Raw genomic sequence first — 21,084 nt, 5'->3', positions numbered from 1 at the left:
TGTCAATAATGACAACCTAAATTCCGACATGTCGACAAGAGTTTGTCTAACGTTTTAATGTCAACTACTCTCCAACTCTCTCTTCCAACACTGCCACCGAAAACAAGATGAGTTTTGACTCGAACCAAAAAATGAGAAAATTTTGTTTATTTGATCTAATATTATTTAAAAAAAAAACTTGTTTTTAAAATATATTGGGTTTTAAACTTATTTTCAAAATGTTGTTGTAGCTTTAATTTGTTGACAATGAAATCGTTTTTTAATAGATGACTCTATTGATGCTAAATTTTGCCGAGTTAAGTAGATTGGTCTTTGTCGAATTGAAGCAAGCTAAGAAGGAGCAAGATGTCCGAGGAATGATCTGCACAGAGGAAACAAACACTCTAAAGTTCAAGACAGAAGTGGTACGAGCTATAGTAGGTTGTAGTCGAATAGAATAACTCACGTGCATGATTGAAGGAGTGTCCCTTGAAGCAGAGTTAACAAGGTTGTTAGAACCGCTTCGACAAATGGTTACGGGTTGTTGGACCCAAACTGGCTGTTGGGCCTGAGGTTGGAGTCCTCAAGTCGGTTGGAGAGTATTTGGGCGGTTCTCTAGTTGGTTTGTCCTTTAGCTTGACTTATGCAAGAGGTTATCGGTCTTCTCCTTCAAGCTATTTAGATAGCTTAGACCTTACCGAGCTAACTTAATTTAGAATAACAAGAGGGAAAAAAAAAGAATTTTCAGTGAAGTACAACCAAAGTTTTAAATCTGATATCGATTGAAATGTCGATATTTCAATTTTATGGAAATATCGGTAAAATGTTAATGTCGATGGATATTTATGTAAAAGTTAGAGAAATTAAAAAATCGTACAAAGTATTTAAATTAATAAACAACCATTTTTCTTTGTCTAAATAAATTAAAACCGATTAATATTAATATTATGTATATATTAGTGAAATTTTGCTGATATTTTTCATATTTTGTCGATTTTTTATAATAGGATGGAAATGTCGATTTACCCTCGATATCCAACGCATAGATACATGGAAACATTGATGGACATGCTGATGTGTCGACGAATATTTAATACCATAATTACAACTACAATATTTTATGATATATTTTTAAAATAAATTAAAAAAAACAATCTATAGTATATATAAAACGCAAAGAGAAACTTTGGAACCATTTGTAAAGTTTTCGTTTCTTGTTTTTTGTTCCTTTTTAATAAAGAAAAATAGAATTATATGGCCTAACACCAATGGATTTAAAAAGGCACTATATTTTTATTTATGTTTTGGAATAAATTGGAAACGGAAACATGAATTAAAAAACTTGTTTTGGTTGCTTCCAAAATTTATATAAAATTTTGATAATGTTTCTAAAAAATGAGAAAAAATGAGCATAAATACTTGTCAAATACTTGAGAGTAATTTTGGACTCGTTTGGTAACGTTCCTCACTTCCCGTTTCTTTTCTATTGTTTCTATTTCTCGTTTCCTCTTTTTTCAATTAAAAAAAAATATATAATTGTGTTCTGTAATTTTTCTTGATCTTTGTTATTTGTTTTATTGAAAAAATAAACATAAACACATGCTTGATAAACATTTTGTTTCTTGTTCTCTAAAATTTTAAATGGAAAAAAAAGTAAAAGTTTTATATGAAAATTTTATATTTATTTTTTGATATTTATTATGCATTTTATAAGTAAAAAATGATACAATAATGACATTCATCTATGTTTTGGGAAAAAAAAAACTAGAGAAATATGAACAAAAAGACAAAAAAAAAAAACAAGAAATTTGATTCCGTTGTTTCCAGAATTTCCACACAATTTTTTGAAAATATTCCTTAAAAATGAGGAAGGAGAAACAAGAGTAAGTTTAAAACATTGAAAATAAGAAATAAGAAACAATATTATCAAATGGGCCTTTTTAATTTTGTTGTTACCAAAATTTCTCACAATTTTTGAAACATTTTCTAGAAATGAGAAATGAGAAATATGAACAGTACGGAACGATTATGCTTCTCAAAAACTAAAAACTAAAAACTAAAAACAGAACATTAAGACCCAGTTGGTAATGTTTTCGTTTCTTGTTTCAGTTTCCTCTTTTTGTAATAAATAAAAATAGAATTGCATGACCTCAACATCCATAGATTAAAGAATGATGAAACAATATTTTTATTTATGTTGGAACAAATCGAAAACGAAAACAATAAATAACAAACTTATTTAAATTTTTGTTAACGTGTCCTTACCGAACGAGATCTAATTTCCAACTTTCGCAAGGTTCTTTAAACGTCAATGGAATATATATATATATATATTAGAGTACAATAAGTAGGTGGGGTGCGCCACCGTGCGCTGGATTATGACTGAATGCCTCTAAGTCAGAATCCGGGCTAGAAGCGACGCATGCGCCCATCGCTCGATTGCCGACCAGCAGTAAGGGCCTCACGGCCCCCAAAGGCACGTGTCGTTGGTGAAGCCCTCGTGACGGACCTGATGCGGTTATGAGTACGACCGGGCGTGGGAGGCACTCGGTCCTCCGGATTTTCAAGGGCCTTCTCAGAAGATCAAGGTCGGTCGGTGATGCAACCCACAGAGGGGATCCCACCAGTCAGCTTCCTTGCGCCTTACGGGTTTACTCGCCCGTTAATCGCACACATATTCAAACTCATGACCTCTAGAGATCTATGTCAATTATCATTGAGCTACGCTCTTGGCACATGAAATATTTGATCATTGATGACGTCTAAAGGTCACACAATGGAGGAGACATCAACATTCTATGTTATTTTTCTTTGTCCAATCGTGATGATAAAAGAGGGAAGACACCAAAATTTCATAGAGGAAGCTCTTCAACTAAGAAAGCCTAGAGAAAAATTATAATCTAGTTTCAAAAAATTGAATCATCCTCAAGGAAGCTCTTCAACTAAGAACGCCTAGAGAAAAATTATAATCTAGTTTCAAAAAATTGAATCATCCTCAAGCCAACCCGACCCAATCTAGTTCAAAGAGAGTGAATCAAAATTTTCAAACCCGACCCAACCCAATTCATTTAGTCTCATTGGATTTAATATGGAAACGATAAAGAACTTAGTATAAAATTTAAGATTATAATCAATTTTTTATTTAAAAGAATTAAATAGACGCAACCTTCAAGACAAATATTTATAATGAAGAAATCAAGTGAAGATTTCATGTATGTGAACCAATATTTTCCTTGAACCCATAATCCTCCAATGTAATTCATAGGCCAAACTTTGAGATAATGTCAACCAAATAAAATGGAAAGTTGCAAATATAATTATAATAATTAGTTCAAATTCAAATAAAATACACCAAAATTCTCTTTAAATAAATAACATCAAGAAATCGACTAGGAATGGATTTGGTCTCAAAAACTTCAGCCATCCTCTCGAGCTCTCCCAAAAGAATGTTTAGCCTCTGGGAAGGCGATTCCGTCTCTAGTCTTCAATGTTAGGGAGACTGAAAGCAAGATCCAAAAAGAAATAGCTCGGTGCTCGAGAGCTATGAAATACGTTATGAAGCATAGCAACTAGGACGGGCGCCCTCGGGCATTATTCAGAATCTATTGTTAGAATATGGTTTCCATAGAATATGGTTTCCATCATATTCTAAGGAGTAATCATTTGACAAAAATGAGGGAAGAAAAATGAACAACCTAAAAGAGAACTTCATAATTTACTCATTCCATGGCCACCTTCAGTAGCTCCTCCCAAGTGGTTAACTTCTCTCTGGGTTTGTTCTTCTGACTCCCAAGCCTCTTTTCTGCAGAGTCTATCTTTTCCCAAGCGCTAAATGGTACTCCGATCGTCTAATGCACGTAGGAGACCTTCTCTCCCAGGCTTCGGTAAGCTGAACGAGCGCTGTGATGCTCTTTTATCAAGGTCTTCACATATGCTTGCAACCTGATGAATCAATGACTGAATAAGATTACAAAACAAACCAAAAAAAAAAAAAAAAGGTCTTTTCCCACTCAAAACTCGATGAGATTGCTGCATTTGTCATGTTGAAGAATTTGTGGCAGGATGATCAAGGGCATGATTGCAATATAGTTAAAAGACATCAAGTTATCTACAAATAAAATTCCGAAGCTTAAAAAACTATTCTTTGTTCCTTCCTTTTCATCTCATTCTACAAATAAGAAACCATTTTGTTGGAGGTTATTATATTTAATACCTATTTATGGGCTCCCGTTACTAAACCGTTTTTAATTATTAATTAGGTTTTATTATTTTGGATTGGGGTCCATTTGTTATTTTGGACTCCTTTGTTATTTCTTTCATGTTTTTCAATCAAAGTTTGGCTTCTCATAAAAATAATAATAAATAAAAATACAGAAACCAAACCAGTGGCTAAGCTGAGGAGAGAGGAATTTTAAAACTCACAGTTTCTTCAGCACAGTAGAGATTTGTTGCAATAATTCCAGTTGGCCCTCTCTTCAACCACCCACATACATATAATCCTTCCTCGAGCTGGATAGCATCTCCAGAAGTACTGCTTACAACTCGACCTCTCACGTTGGGTACGACTCCTGGAAATTGATCGATCAGCAAAGAAAAACACTAGACAAGAGGTCTTTCCAATTAATAGAGACAGGAGGAGAGTTTATGAACTCCAATGTAGATGGTAGAAAAGTTAAGCTACAAAAGCATTCAAAACATGAAGCAACCTTCAGTGACGTCAGTTTCAAAGTTGTTTTGTAATTATGATTGTAGGGTTGTATTGCCCTTGTACCTGTGTTCTTTTTTTATTTTTCTCAATGAAAAGTCCAGTTTCTCATTAAAAAAGAATGACGTAATCTTGTTGGATATATATTCAATCCACGACCTATTTTATCGGAACTCTTGATGTTGCAAATGATTTTTTCTTCTGTTCTTTTCTATTTTAACTTCTTCGTGATAGTTAATAAAGAAAATCAAGTTAACTCAAGTACGTGGAGGTAATGAATAGACTACATCATCATCACGTATGATCTCCAAGTATGAAATGAAAAGTAAGAAATAAGGGTAGAAAGAGGTCTCATGGAAATCTTAATCTCATACCTTTCTGATGATCAAAAGGTAAACCATCTATTGGCACAGACTTGTAACCTATGCTCTTTAGCACCATCCTACACCAAAACTAAATAAATAAATAATAATAATAATAAAGAAGTTGAGAATATCAAGGAAGCAATCGAATCTAGATGAGCTTATTTTCACAGAAAAGAAAGAACACAGTCTAAATCAAAAGAAGACACATCTTTATATTCGTTATCTCATTGGTGACATCTTTCTAATGAGAGAGAGAGAGCAAGATCTAACTTCAATGAGAGAAAAGATTTCACACAGTTGACCAATTTAATGGGGAAAAGAATCCTTGTGCAGGAAACTTGAAAATACGCTTCCACGGCATAGTTATATCACCCAATAAAATCAAAATCTTTCAGTAGATATTTTCAATTAGATTCATGTGTCGTCCTAACAAATAGTATGCTGTACCATTTGTCGCAATAAAAATGAAAGTTTTAACTTGTGAAGGAATTACTGGCAATCGAGGTCTTCAAACTCCCCAGTACCTCTAGCTATCTGCTTTCCAGGACTAGAACCTACAGAATAAAAGCACAAAAAGCAATTAGTAGCACAAGGACATATTAGGATGGGATGGGATGGGATACATCTCATTGTGAAGGACCATAGGTAATTTACAATAATGAGGGAAAACGGAAAACAGAAGCATAATGAGCAAAAAGAATAACTTCCAAAACTCTTCTAACTATTTCATAACATCATCTTTGATGAGATAAGGAGGAAAAATGAGTCCTTCAGCCTATTCAATAAGTGGCATGCATCTAATCCAGAGACATATGAATACATTTACAAATAGTTACCTTCAAGAACTGTCTTTTCAAAGCGAACACCAGCAACATGGTCCTTTTTGTCTACTGAACTCAAAAACTTCTCTGGTTTGCGGAAGAAAATAAAATGCAGTTCACGTAGACCTGCGCCAGAATGGGGAGGTCCAGAGCCAGCAGCCTTAGCAAGCAACTCATAAACTCTCTTCTGTATTCGACTGTTTCTCAACTCTTCCTTTTCAGATGAGATTTATTAAGACAAGGATGATATTGATAAGACAGCAGAATTTCTATTTGTGTGTGCATCTGTGAGTGAGTGTTTTAGAAAAAGAAGACACGAATGAAAATCCTTCTTCCTTGCAACTGCAAATTGCTTGACGAATAATCAAACTTACAGATCAAAATACCCTAGGTCCTTAGCCAACTGCACCATCACCTTAGGGGAGAAATAACTAAAAGACAGTTTACATTTCTTTTTAGACAATCACTGGAACGTCTCATCAATTAACATAGAAATAACTTTAGTCGAATTATACCTCATCTGTTGGGCTCTTGAGGAGATCGGATTCATGTATGTGAATGCGCAAGTCCTTAATACCTGTGATTAAATTAAACAACTTACGACATTATAGGTTATGGTTTGAATATTGTTTGAATAATAGACATGGGAACCATACAGCAAAATTCTAATTCATAAATCAAAAGATATTAGAACTCTTTTGTACTATAACCAAGCACAACAGCTTAATTAATAGACATGCACAGTCCTTTTGTCTGTATCACTGTTCTTTTTAAGATCAATACTCAGGACATAATAGAGATGCGAGAAACTCAAACATGGTTTAAACTTGGAAAAAAAGTAAAAAATATTTCCCACTTAGAACTTAGTCTTAAAGCAATGGTACAGGGAGTATAGCTAATAAATATTGATATCAATTTAAGAATGCTGGTAATACCAAGTACTTCACGTAGCTCTTTAGCAGTGCAAGCTGCTTGAACTGGCCCACGTCTTCCAACCAAAAACACTTTCCTATAATTATGTGACCAACAATAAGATTATGGAAAACAAAAATAATATTAATGCTATAATGAACTAAAAGATAAGAAACCTTATAGAGCTCTCCTGCAGAGCCTCTAATGCATGACTAGCAATATCTGTAGCTGCCAATTCCTGTGTTGATCGTAAAAGAATGCGTGCAACATCTAGAGCTACATTTCCCTGGAAGTTATAGACAATATATCAATCGTAGTTTGACACATCTTAAAAGCTTCATTTTTTTCCACTTCAGGAAATTCTTACAAAATTAATAGTTGGAAATGCTTGACAAAATTTTTTTATTACTATAAATTTAGAAGTTAGAACCGAATAGCCTAAAGTTACCTGGCCAAGGATTAAAGCTGTATCAGTGCCCTTTAAATCAGGGTTTAGGTGTCTGCAATCTGGGTGCCCATTGTACCACCAAACAAATTCTCTGGCCGAGTGTATGCCAGACAAATCCTATACAAGGACATGATTTCCAAAGTGAATGCATTGTACTAATATACTAGTGAATTAGTAGTTGCCGTTCGATAAATGATTCAGAAAAGAGAAGGAAAAAAGAAAAAAAGAATCATTCCCTATGACTGCAAAGTTATCATTTTTAGACAGTATGAACCATGGAAAATCAATCAACTAGGAGGCAGTAAACTAGCAGTACAAAATTTCTAGTTTTAACTAAACTTACTTCTCCAGGAATTCTGAGAGTTCTGTCACTTTCTGCTCCATATGCTAGCACAACCTGATTAAATGAGCACGATCATTGAGAAAAGTAAGAAAGAAGTTGGTAGCATGACAATGCCATGTGTATGATGCCAAAATCTAACCACGTGATACAGCTCACGGAGATCCAACAATGAAATGGAAGATCCAAGCTTGATATTGCCAAAGAATGAGCACCTTGGATTCTGTGAAACCCAGGTAAATTGATTGACCACAATCTGTATACTGAGCTCATATAAAAGCAAGCCTTTAAAGTCCAAACAAAACATTATTTTAAATGCTATTTTGAAACGGGAAGTATAAGGCACATTATCGAGGGCATTTTGCAGAATTATCTGTTATGAATGTCTATATATAGGTGAGCAAGAAAAATACTTGCCTACTACGTGTAACTTTTTTATTGGTCTATTACTATTGCATCTGATAGATAAGTTGATCCACTAAAATTTTTATGGCATATTTAATCTTTTAGTCAACAAAAATATGCCACATTAGAAAATCAATAAGAGCTCCTGCCAATGTGTAGGCAAATATTGTTCAGGTGAACAATACATCTGCAATTGGGACAACTACCAAACATTCAAGTTCAAATTATTAATATTTATTGGGTTCCATCTCAAAACCAATTCGTAACGAGAGGAATAGGCTGAGTAGCCCATTTATATTATAAATTTTTCAATGTGGGATCATTAACATGCAGCCTCAAGATGGTGCCTCTTTTATGTTCACCAATTTTGACCGGATCTCATTTTTCGACTAGATGCTTGTTTGAGCTTTTGGTCTCTGATACCACATTAAAATTCATAGGTTCCATATCAAAACCAACTGGTAATAAGAGAAGTAGCCCACTTATATTATAAATCCTTGTTAGGTCTCTTATCTTTTCAATTTAGGATCCTTAACAGAAATATGCATGAGATTCGTCCCTACCAGTTCCAACCAAAGTTGCATCATTTGCATAAATAGAACTGAAGAATAAAACTATACAGCAATGATCCAAAAAGCTAAAATAGTTTCCTTTCTCTTCGATTAATCAATCAATATCTTCAGCAATGGCAATCCTATCTTCAACTGAAAATACAACTTATGCAACAATTTCAAAATCTACAAACAAGGTACTCTTGTTACCTTTGTTTCATGATGATCGGGTGCCACGCCAGAACGCACTAAACCAAATGGGGTTGCCAAACGATCAATTATATCAACTTGAGCATCGGACTGTGCCTTCAACAGCTATTGGTGCAATTCACATATAAACAACAAATATGATCAATCCTTCGAAATAAATTATACTTGTAGTAAACTCGTGCTATGTAAATAAACCCCGTCCCCACTATATTAATATACTCCACAGCATAGTCAACTCACCTTCTCCGCGGTATAAAATCCAGCAGGTCCACTCCCAACTACACAAATGTGCGTAGGATGAGAAGCGAAAGTGGAAAAGCCTTTACATAAAATTGCCCTTGCTCTGAAGAATGCCATCCGCAGAATCAAGAAGCTTAAAAAATGGTACAAACAATCCTGCTACTTGTTCCCCTTGTTATCCAGGCTCCTAAATCATAACAAATACACACAAGAACCTCCAACAGTTAAAGCTATCTAACAAATATAGCTCTAGGAACAAGCAATGGAGTTTTATGAAAGAAAAACAGTCCTACTTTAACATTTTAAATAAGAACTTGGCCCAAAGAAACAGGAGGATTAAGATCTTTGGGCTTAAAGATCCTAGTAATCCCAATATTTCTAAGATTATGATCCAATCATTCTTCATCAATTGAGCGAAATAAACCAGCTAATCAACTGTTAAACTAACAGAGCATAGAGAATCGCCATGAAAATTAGAGGTAAAACATCGTTACAAACTGAAATTTCGAGAGTTAACTAAAAGAATATAAACTGAAAAAGCAAATTGATGCACGGCAGGCAATAATTGTCGAGCGAACAAGTCGAAATGGTGCAATTGTAGCATGGATAAGTAAATCTCCCACGAAGAATCATAGAAAATCGAAACAAAAAAGCAACGAAAATGAAGTATGAGAACGAACATACAATTCAGGGAAGCGCTGTACTGATAATCAGAAGGAGAATCACAAATCCTGGAAGAACCGAGATACGGCGGTGCCGAAACTCTGGAATTGAAGCCATGGCTCGAAAGTAAAAATCTGGCCTTTGGGTAATTGTACAAATCATCTAAAAAAGTTTTAGCTTTAGAAAATGGCTATATTTAAAAAATACTCGCACAGTTTATAAACATTTCATGACAATAAAATGAAGATTATAATAAGATTGGATAAATAATAGAGAAAGTTTGAAAAGAGTGAAAATCTAGGATACGCTCCACGTAATTGTCACGTTATTTTAAATTTTGCCACATTAACTCCCTGTCCAAAATATTAATATTAATGAGATTTATTCGAAAGGGTATTTTTAAACATTATATTTTTGAACCATGTCTTTTCTTTCAATTCAGTCTTACAAAATTTACTCACACCTTAGAGAAAAAATAATGGTTGCCCGGTACTACCATTTATTATCATAGCCTCAATGTGATCAATCACTATAATTTTCTGTTAGTACAATGAATGTGAGGTGTGAAGATTTGAGCCTCTGATCTTAAGGAAAGAAGGAAAGAAGTGGGTATCTTTATTATTGTATCATTTTCATGTTAATTAGCCTCGCAACTATAATTATTGTTGCAATCGAACCCAATCTTTTTACAACCATTTCTTTTTTTTATTAAATTGAGGTGTCGGTCGAATGATGATATGAAAACTAAAACGTTTTAATGATTAATATTATAGTTTTCAAATTTAAGAGAGTTGAAAAGAGGGATAAAATTGCAAGAGTTCTATAGGTTTAATGTTTTGATTCTAAACATTGTCATAGTTGATGGATAATTTGTGCATTTTTTAACCCTAAGTGTAGTGAGCGATGGATCAAATTAAAAGTTTGAAGGATTGATGGCAATAATTTCTATACTTCATGAATGATTTTACAATTTTTTGTTTTTAATCCTAATTCAAATCTCAAAAAGTGGTATATTAATAATGGACAAATTCTTAAAAATAGGTTAAAAAACACATTTGGTCCCTAAACTTAGTCATTGAAATTTAGCTTGCAGCCACTTAATCCTGTACTTTCAAATTGGTAAAATTTTAGTCATTGAATTGAACTTTATCATATGTAACAATTTAATCAATGTAGTTTAAAATATGTAACAATTTAGTCCCTAATGTGAAAAATTTCACCAAAATTAAGTGTGATTTTTTTTTTCATATAACAAGTTTTGTAAGTATAAATATATTTGATCCCTTATGGATTTATTGATCTACATATATACAAAATTAACAAAAAAATTTCATGATAGAAACTAAATCGTTACAAATTTTAAACTATAGGGACTAAATTGTTACATACTAAAGTTTGGGAATTAACATGTTACAAATTTAAAAGTTTGGGGACTTAATCGTTGCAAATTAAAGTTCAAGAACTAAGTCATTACTTTAAACAAAATACAATGACCAAATATGTTTTTTAACCTTAAAAATATTATACCTCATCATCTTTTAATATCAAATTTCGTAATCGTAACGATTTAATTAAAAACTATTGAATAAGAGAATAAATTGAAACTTTTATAACATTACAAACTCAATTGAAAAAATATCCCAAACATTACTCGGGAAAAAGTAATTTCAATCATTTATTGTTCTCAGCTAAACAAAAGATAGAATTCTTTCACAATTTATTGTACCAAAAGGATTAAACACACTTAATTATATCATAAAGATTAAAAAGATATATAAATCCAGGTGGAAGAAATGGTTTCAAGGGCTTAGTCGTAACTTCCTCTCTTCCAATAGCATTTTAGCAAATTCAGTAAAGGCATCTTCATTGGTACCTTCTCAATCGACTGGCTCAAACTTTCCAGATTCCAAATTTACCCTCGATAATGGTTTCTTCAGCAATTTCTCTCCGACCTCTACAAGCTTCTGTAAATTCTCTTTGGTCGCAATAATAGGAACTATTTGATTTCCTCTTCCACAGGCTAAAAACAGATAAGTAAGTAACAATAACAAACGAATAAGAGATAGGGATAGAAAAACTTAACACCAGAGGGGATTATACTAGTTCGCCCCTATCTTGGAACTACGTCCAGTCTTTGTGAAAAAGCAGGTTCAACTATAATTGAAAATATTACAATGGGGATCTCACTCAAGATATATTATCTTACTTCTAAGTACCCTAACAATGGCTACCTAGGAATTTTTGTTCTTGTTTTAGCAAGAGGGGGTGAGAAAAGAAATTCTCACCATTTTTGTTGAAATCCATTTTGGGGTTTTTGGAGTTTTTGTGTTTTGTGAGATGGGCAACCATGGTAGGACAATCTAGTAAGAACAGATCGAATGTTGTTGTTTCTCGCTGTGTAATCTAAAAGTGTAAGTTGATGCATTCAATAAATTTAATTGGAAAATATTTGGCTCATTAGAGTAATGTTGTCCTGATTATCACCCAATGTTTGACAACTAACACAAAGAAATGCAAAATCAAATACTATTTTAGAAAATAATGAGTGCAAGATTTGGTTGTTGCCGTTAACTGCCAAGTATTTTCCAATTTAATTCATATACGATATCTCAACACTCCCCTCACTTTGTTAAGGATCTCATCCAGGAAAAGAAGAAACCTAACAAGAATTTATAATATAAGTGAATTACAATGAATATTAATGTAATATCAGAGTCCAAAAGCTCAAATAAGTGTCAGATCCAAAAATGAGATCCGGCCAAGAAGATAAGCCAAAAAAGCCCTAATATAGTTATTCGTAGTTTTCATTGATTCTATTGCTACATATTTACAAAATGTGTTCAATAGTGTTTGCTACATATTTACAAAACCAAAGAATGAAACATAATAAACATGATAATAAACACAAATAATATGGTATCATCACTATGCTGCTAATCTTAGTTCACATGATGGTGCTGATTTACCATTCTTCGATGTCGTCGTGCAGGAGCGGACGACCGGAGTCGTCAATTCTCTAGCCACGGAAGTAGGGGCTTGGTCGCTGTCGATGGATGAGCTCAATGAGATCATTGAGCATCCTCTGGAAATGAATCAATCTGTGGCGAAGATCGTCCTTGAATGTAAAAAGGATATGTGGAGCAACATGGAGATGTTTCACCTTTCGAATGCATTCTTCGACAACAGTATCAAAACCTCAGAGTTCTGCATGGTGTCGGAGAACTGTCCACAACGAACTCGGAACAGCCAGTTGATCATTAAGCTTGCCGTGAAGCAGTTTGAGGAAGATCAAAAGGGAGGTGATGAGAAATGTGTTAGAACATTTGAAGAGTTGAAGAAGTTTGAGGAGGCAGGGAATCCATTTACTCCAGAGTTTGTTCAGCTGGCTCAATCCTTATACGAGCAGCATTGTTCCACATTTAACAAGTTGCAAATTGAAAAGAGGAAGCTTGACAAAAAATCCAACACCATGAAGGCTTGGAAGAAAGCGTCGAATCTCATTTTCGTTACGGCGTTTGTATCGGTGGTGATCTTCTCCATCGTAGCAGCTGTGAAGTCTGCACCTCCTCTGGTCATCGCGTTAGCTGCTGCACAGGCGATCCCGCTCGGCCCGGTCGCGAAATGGTGTAACACGATTTGGAATCGCCATTTGAAAAGAATTGAAAAGGAGAAGCAACTCATCATCTCAATGCAACGGCCTACTTTCACGGTTACGAAGGAGTTGGAGGAGATTCGAGTACTTGTTCCGATTTTGTCGAATCGCTTCGGTTTGCTTGCCAATCTCTGCATTATGGAACAGGGAGCTATGCAGCTTGTAGTGAATGAGATCAAGAAAAACCTTCAAGGTTTTGATGAAACCATTGAGAAATTGAGTGTACATGCTGGTGAATGCAGCAAAAAAGTAACAAATCAGACAACAACTGCTCTTCTGCAGAAAATAATAAGGCATCCAGCAGCTGATTAACTCTCGAGAGGCTCATCTCTTCTTTACATGGATGTGCTTCACGTATTTAACTTAATTTCTTTGTTATTCCTGTTTTCTGAAACAAGTTTATGCATATTGTTGATGCGTAAATTTGGTTGATCAAAATTTACACTAAAAGAACTCGATGTTGACATGTAAAATAGGAAAAACTGAACACTGGTACAGTGCTAGCCACATACTATGAAACTTAAGTTAGAAGTGAATGTTGAAGAATGGCGTAGTTTTTAGAGTGAGGTTTTTTGCGTATCTCTAGCCTCGAATTTTTCTATTCTAATAGGAACCAAATCCTCTCCTCTTTAGGAAATTTGATCACTTTTTGGTGGCTTTGGCTTTAGATGTTGCATCATTGTGGGTGGGATGAACACGGGAAAGACAATCGGCCTATTGCTCGACTTTACCGGGGCATGTGGCTCATTCTTCGAGGTATCGGACCACATCATTACATTAGCCAAATTAGACAGACCAAATGTGTTTTTAACCTTAAAAATATTATACCTCCTCGATCTTTTAATATGAAGTTATGGTAAGGATTTTAATTAAAAATAATTCAATTCATAAGAGACTAAATTGAAACTTATAAAGCAGTATGAACTAAATTGAAAAAATACCCCAATGTTACTGGGGAAAAAATAATTTCAAGGAATACATGCTAATTACCGCTGAGCTGCTCACGTTGGCAATTTCAATCCTTTATTGTTTCCACGGAACAAAAATAGAATTCTTTCACAATTTATTGTACTAAAAGGATTAACACACTTAATTATATCATAAAGATTAAGAGGGCGTTTAAGTCTCGGGGTGGAGTTGTTAAATCTGGGGAGTAAATATGTGTTCAAGTTGCAGAGTTTCTTAACTTGAAGTTCTGAAGTCTGTGTTGTGTTTAACCTGTTCAGTTAGTAAGTTTGGGTTAATCATTGGAGTAAGATTCTAATAATTTTTCAATTAATTTTTAATGTCATTTATAATTTTTTTTAGAAAGATATCATTTCTAAAATTTAAATGTTAAGTTATATTATTTTATGATTTTTTTTAAATTAAAGGGGTTATAATTACAATTATATATTGTTTATTTCCTTTATTTATATTGCGTAATCTTATAATTTTATTTAAGTAATGATAAAATTATTTAACTTTTTGTATACATTTTGTTATTTTAATTTGAGTACCTTGAAAATAAAATGCATTCTTTAACTCTTTTAAAATCACTATATTAAAAATAAAACAATATATATTTAGATTATTTTAATTAACTAAATTCAAAATGAATATTATACATCTATATTTGTCATTTTGATTGTGTTTAATTTAAAATTCAAACATTTTTTAATATACATTTTATTTTAGTAGGTTTAAAATATAATAAAATTTATTTTGTTACTAAATATGACTAATTTAAAACATAATATATTATTTTGTTTAATATTTGTTGGCTTGAAATTAAGTATCTTTATTTGTATAAATTCAAAATAAACTATTATTTCTATTCTAAGATCACTCCTTTAAACTTATATATCGTTACAAACTATAATTATTTAAACTTGCAAGAGATAATAGTAATTAAAATAACAATAATAATTCACTAAAAAGGTAAGCTAATTAGTTAATTAATTTCATTTTATAGATAGTTTAAATTTAATTATTTAAGCTTGGAATTTTATTTTATTTTTATAACAAGACATAACCAAAATAAATATATATATATATATATATTGCTTTACAATTTAGAAAACTTTAATATTTATAATTATGAGTATGGAGGTAGGTAAAACCGAAACAATTAAATTGTAAAAAAAAAGTTGAATAGTTGGAAATTAGAAAAAAAAAATGAAAGTAAGAAAGGATAGTATATATAAGAGAGAAAAATTGTAGAACACACCAAAATTAAAAAGAAAAAAAAAAAAAAAAGAAAAAAGGTCATGGGATCCACCAAATTTGAGATTTGAGACGATGTGGCCACATTGTATGAAGAAACATAAGAGAGAAGATATATGATTTGGTGCGTGACCTACTTGAATAAAGATAAATAGATAAAATAAAATAAAGTGAGGAGTTTTTAAATATTTGGCTTGAACAGCCCTAAAAGATATATAAATCAAGGTTAAAGAAATGGTTTTAAGGGCTTAGTCGTAACTTCCTCCCTCCCGATAGCAATTTAGCAAGTTCAATAAGGGCATCTTTATGGAACCTTCTCCATCAACTGGCTCAAACCTTCCAGATTCCAAATCTATCCTTGATAATGGTTTCTTCAACAATTTCTCTCCCACCTCTGCAAGCTTCTGTAAATTGTCTTTGATCGCAATATCCTAAGACGATATGTTTTCCAGTTAATGTATCATCCTGTACAACCACAATCATGTATTATATTAGATTATGTTTGTTTCGTTGTAGTGTTAGTAACAATTTTTTTTAACATTTTTGAAAAAAATTCTACCCAAAGATTAGAAAGATTAAGTTCAATTACAAGTTTAGTACTTAAATTTTCAGAGATGTATCTAATACGCATGTCTCTAAATTTTAAAAAGTGTGTTAATTTTTTATGTATCTAATAAGTCTCATTTTGTAATTTATGAAAGGTTAGGTTCTATTTTGAATTATAGGTGATGATCAAATTTTTAAAAAATCAAATATGAAAGACCTATTTGACACAAAATTAAAGGTTTTGCAACTTCACATAAATTAAAAAATAAAACTAAAAGTGAGTCTAAAAAAATCTTGAAATTTTAGTAAGAATCATAAGTGATCTTCATAGAGAAATCGTAATTGAGAAACAAACTTAATTATATAAACCAAAAAATATTATTAAAATATAAATATATACCTGAATATGAAGATAGTTTTTTTACAATGCGAAGACTGGAAGATGGTAGAAATATGATAGTCGACCATATCAGCACTGGTATCGTTAAAAATATCAACTATTGGTGTTGCTCCAACGTGTAGATCCAATTAAGCATACCCCATTTGGTAGATTTAGCAGCACTATATTGCCATCATTCTTGGCTGTACCAGTGCCTAAAGAAGGGACCAACATCTTTTTTGTTTCCATGGGTTTCATCCTCAAAGATTCACTTTTTTTTTTATTTTGTCTCATGGTATTGATCTCTTTAGTCACATGGGTTATGGCAGCTAAAGCCTGCACATCAATTTCAACCAAAATATTATTAATAAAATGCTCGGGGACCAAACGTGTGTTACATTTATAAATTACGGGATCGACTCATCTCATGATAAAATTTGGGGTAAAAATACTACTTTAGGTCTTTTTAATTTATACTAGATTTTGTAGTTTAAAATTTGTAATGATTTGGTTCCTGAACTCTGACTAAGTTCTTACCAACTTTAAACCATCGTGACCAAATTGTTATATACTAAAGTCTAAGAAATTTATCTGATTTCATCTTTATTTTAATTTTTTTATTACTTTCAGGTTGTTAAATACTTATACTTAATTTTATAATAAGAAAATTACATAAATATCAAAATAAATAAATATTGCAGTATTTTAAAAATTTTACCCACAATTTTATTTGACAACCCAAATGTTATAATAAACTTCATAATAATTTTATAATAGATTCTTTTACTTAATAGTATATTATATAATATTATTCAGGTTATTATATAATATATTTTTCTTGTGAAATTATGGAGCAAAATGAGGCATCAAGAATTACGAACAACCAGGAAATACGATATTTAAAAAAAAATATAAAGTTAAAACCTAAATTTGGAATTTTGAAAATTAAAAACACAATTTTAGAAATTCAACATAAATTTCCACCAAAATCCACTAAATCTTTCACTATTAATTTATCCATGAATTGCCACTATTAGGCAATTTGTACAACCATGAAGTGTTACATTTGGATAGTAATAATAGGTAAAAAAAGACACCTGAGTTATTGATAACTAAGCACATGGATAAGGGTCAACTTGACACTTGGAGACACTAAGCAAATGAAAGAAATTGATACATGGGGTTAAGGTTATTTAGACATCCCATATTTGACACCTAAGGTTGGGCATCTAATTTTGGATAATGTTCGTAATAATTTTATCTTTTCAACAAAATTATTGTTTTATCAGAAAATTATATTTTAAATTAAAAATTGCATACCTGGTGAATGAGAGGAGTGTTTCTTTTATAGGCGGGCGGGGGGAGACAGAACCATTAGATTGTTACGACATACGGTTACGGTTGTCGAGCCCCTTAGGTCGGTGGTCGATGAAGGCATTTCGCTCATCTCGCTCGGTGTGGAGCAATCTGTTGAGTTCCGATGGTTTATTTACTATGATTGGACTTACTCGAATTAAGGATATGCTTACACGTGTCGATTTGATTTCTGACCACCAACAATATATATTATATTATAAATAGATATAGACCAAATTGTTATGTATTAAAGTTCAACCGAAATCGTTACTTCACGAAAGTATCAAACCAAACAAATTTATAATGCTAAAGAGGAGATGAGCTTATGGATTGTTGGCTGCAACTCCACCATCAACCATATTAAAATTACGAGTATTTTCATTGAAGTCCTTAGTTCCAAACTCGTGGCTTGGTAAGAAAGTTGGTGCAGTAAAACTAATGCAAACATCTGCCAACCTGGGATTCTTCAACTCGTTCTATCTTGTCCAAACTATTACCTTTATTAGTTCAATTAAGAAAATTATTTACCTAGTAATTTTTCATACCTCGATTGATGTGAAAAATATGAATAACGATGTGGGTTAGCGTTTACCTAAGAGTTAGGTCTCCAAGAGATCATTTTCCAACAACCTCGACTATTTATCATCGTATTTTCGCGTATAATATTATTATAATATTGAGAGCCACCCACAAGGAATTTATTTATTTTCGTGGGCCATTTTATTTATTTACTTTTTAACTTTCCCCCCTACCCACTAGAGTATTTGCATCATTTTCCCATCCACCAAATAATGCTCTTCAACTATTATTTTCTTTTATCATTTTCTTTATATTTTCAAATGGAAGACACTCCCATTTCCATATGTAAACACACATTCATGGACCAGGAAGGCAAAAATCTTTTGACCTAAAAATTGATAATTTACTTTTGACAGGATTTTATTCTAGTATAGACGTACATTAAACTATATTAGTGACTATAAATCTCCTTATATACTAAAATTAGGGAGATAAATCATTACAAATTTAAAAGTATGGGGATCGAATTGTTATATATTAAAATTAAAAGACGACCAAATCGATATACTCGACCAAAAACTATGAGATCAAAAGTATTTTTTAGGAATTTATATGCTTAAAAATAAATATTCATTTTGTAGCAGAAAGTTTGGAAAATTAAAAAATAACCTAACTCAAATCAAACTCAAACTCAGATTTAAATGTAATATAAAACAATGAAAAGTTACAATTAGAAGAATATACATGTATTCTTTTTTAAGTAATTAGAATACACATTGAATTTATATCATAAAGTGAAATTTATGTCTTCTTCTTTTTAACTGAATTAGGTTGATGAGGCACTACTTTATATTGTAAATTTAGGGTTTTTTTTTTTCGCCATATGTAATTATTTTGTTATTTAATAGATCTTTTTTAATCTTTACTGTAGATACTACATTTGGTTCAAACATCTACCAATATAATCTATGATTCTTCAACTCACTGTTACATTTACTAGTTAAATTTATGAAAAATTTATTTACCCTAGTCAAATAGTAACCTAATAGTAAATTTACAAGCTCGATTGGTGTGAAAATCACAGATTGAAGAAACTTAATGTCAAAAGTATGAATAACGATATGGTATCCAAGATATCATTTACCAACAACCTCGACTATTTGTAATCTACTTTCGCCCTATAATATTATTATAATATTGAGAGTCACCCACGAGGAATTTATTTATTTTGTAATCACCCGTTCTTAACACGTGGGCCATTTTATTTTATTTACTTTTAACTTCCCCTACCCACTAGAGTATTTGCATCATTTTATCATTTTCTTTATATTTTTAAATGGAAGACACTTCCATATGTCAACACACGACCAAACTGTTAGAAGCTATATTTGACGGGTGAAATTGTTATTTCAACTAAAGTACAAGAAAAGACCAAAAAAACCTTTGACCTAAAAGTTGATAATTTACTTTTGACTGGTATAGACTTAACTGTTATCAATGTTGAACTATAGTCACTATAAATCTCCCTGTATACTAAAATTTAGGAAGATAGATCCTTATAAATTTAAAAGTATAGGGACCCAATTGTTATATAATAAATTAAAAAATGACCAAATCATTAACCTTTTTTTCTTTTTTTTCCTTATATATATCTTCCACCTCTCTCATTTTTTTAATTTTTTTCCATCTTCCTCCTCACCTCTCCCCTCTCGTCTAGATCTAGTGTTTCGAAGTTTTGGAATGAGGAGAGGAGGGAGATGGAAATTTAGGGTTTTTTTTTGCCATATGTAATTATTTTGTTATTTAATAGATCTTTTTAATTTTTACTGTAGATACTATATTTGGTTTAGGTCCTTTTTAATTTCATTTCATAATTGTTATTTTTTATAAAAAAATAAATAAAAATATACCAATCTGACTATAATTTGTTTGGTTAGGGCATATACCTCCAATAAAAAAAAAGTCGTGGGTTCCAATCTCCTTTAGAAAGTAATATAATATATAAAAAAAATAACAAACAATAAAAAAATGGAATTCGATATTAAAAATTAAAAAAAAAATCTATTTTTCTCTCATTTCCTCCAACTTTTAGTTGCACAAAGGAAAACCTTTATATGTTTGATATGCATATTAATTTTCAATTTAATTGATGGATGTGATATATTTAGTAAAATTAATCCTGAATACTTATTTATTTGGAGGGTTGGGTAATGTTCTTTCATAAAGTTACATGTAAATGCAAAATTCTCAATAAATTAATTAATTAATTAAATAAAATAAAAAAATCAAATCATGTAATTCTTGCGACGGAGTTGACAATCTAAAATTTCTCAAATTTTTGAAGTGATTTTTTTATTTAAATAAAATTTCTATATGATAATAAATAACTCACTCATTCTATTCTATTGTTGAAGTTGAAAATAAATTGAGACTCTGTGTATATATTTATTTATTTGAATGAAAACATGATGGTCGGATGAATATTCTTTCCGAAATAGACTATTAACATATTTGATAATTTGATAATGTAAGATAATATGTGGTATCATTTTAAATAGGATTTGTAAAGTGCTCGTACCTTTCCTAGACCATACAAATGACTCATGAATCTAACCGGATTTATGCAAATCAATTTAATATTTTAATTGAGTTCCAAATCCACCTTGAAAATTATTCAGGGCGGCTCCAAAATTCTTTTATTTAGAGAACATTCTCAATTGATTGAGAAAGCGTCACCACTTTGCATCGCGACCACATTACGTCCACTAAAACATCAGGTAATTCTTAT

At 31.8% G+C, this 21,084-nt stretch overlaps 1 protein-coding gene and 2 pseudogenes across 1 annotated transcript; 1 reads left to right on the top strand and 2 right to left on the bottom strand.

Annotated features, from left to right (window-relative positions):
• Positions 1–3,272: 3,272 nt before the first annotated feature.
• Positions 3,273–9,822, bottom strand: LOC111021490 (NADPH:adrenodoxin oxidoreductase, mitochondrial-like). The gene is given in 15 exon segments (XM_088121047.1): positions 3,273–3,819; positions 3,821–3,921; positions 4,402–4,547; positions 5,059–5,126; positions 5,543–5,603; positions 5,886–6,084; positions 6,386–6,447; positions 6,806–6,879; positions 6,959–7,068; positions 7,231–7,347; positions 7,574–7,627; positions 7,713–7,826; positions 8,737–8,841; positions 8,977–9,163; positions 9,661–9,822. Coding segments are annotated over 14 exon segments (1,449 nt in total). The 5' UTR covers positions 9,094–9,163; positions 9,661–9,822; the 3' UTR covers positions 3,273–3,698.
• Positions 9,823–11,438: 1,616 nt separating this feature from the next.
• On the bottom strand, positions 11,439–19,417 carry LOC148212798 (patatin-like protein 3; annotated as a pseudogene).
• On the top strand, positions 11,977–13,603 carry LOC148212799 (UPF0496 protein At2g18630 pseudogene; annotated as a pseudogene).
• Positions 19,418–21,084: the final 1,667 nt, after the last annotated feature.

Source organism: Momordica charantia, assembly GCF_013281855.1.
Source record: "Momordica charantia cultivar OHB3-1 chromosome 2 unlocalized genomic scaffold, Mcharantia_2.0 BLBB01000002.1, whole genome shotgun sequence".
Lineage (NCBI taxonomy): Eukaryota > Viridiplantae > Streptophyta > Magnoliopsida > Cucurbitales > Cucurbitaceae > Momordica > Momordica charantia.
The sequence above is the reverse complement of the archived record's forward strand: the minus strand, read 5'-3'. Positions and strand labels throughout refer to the sequence as shown.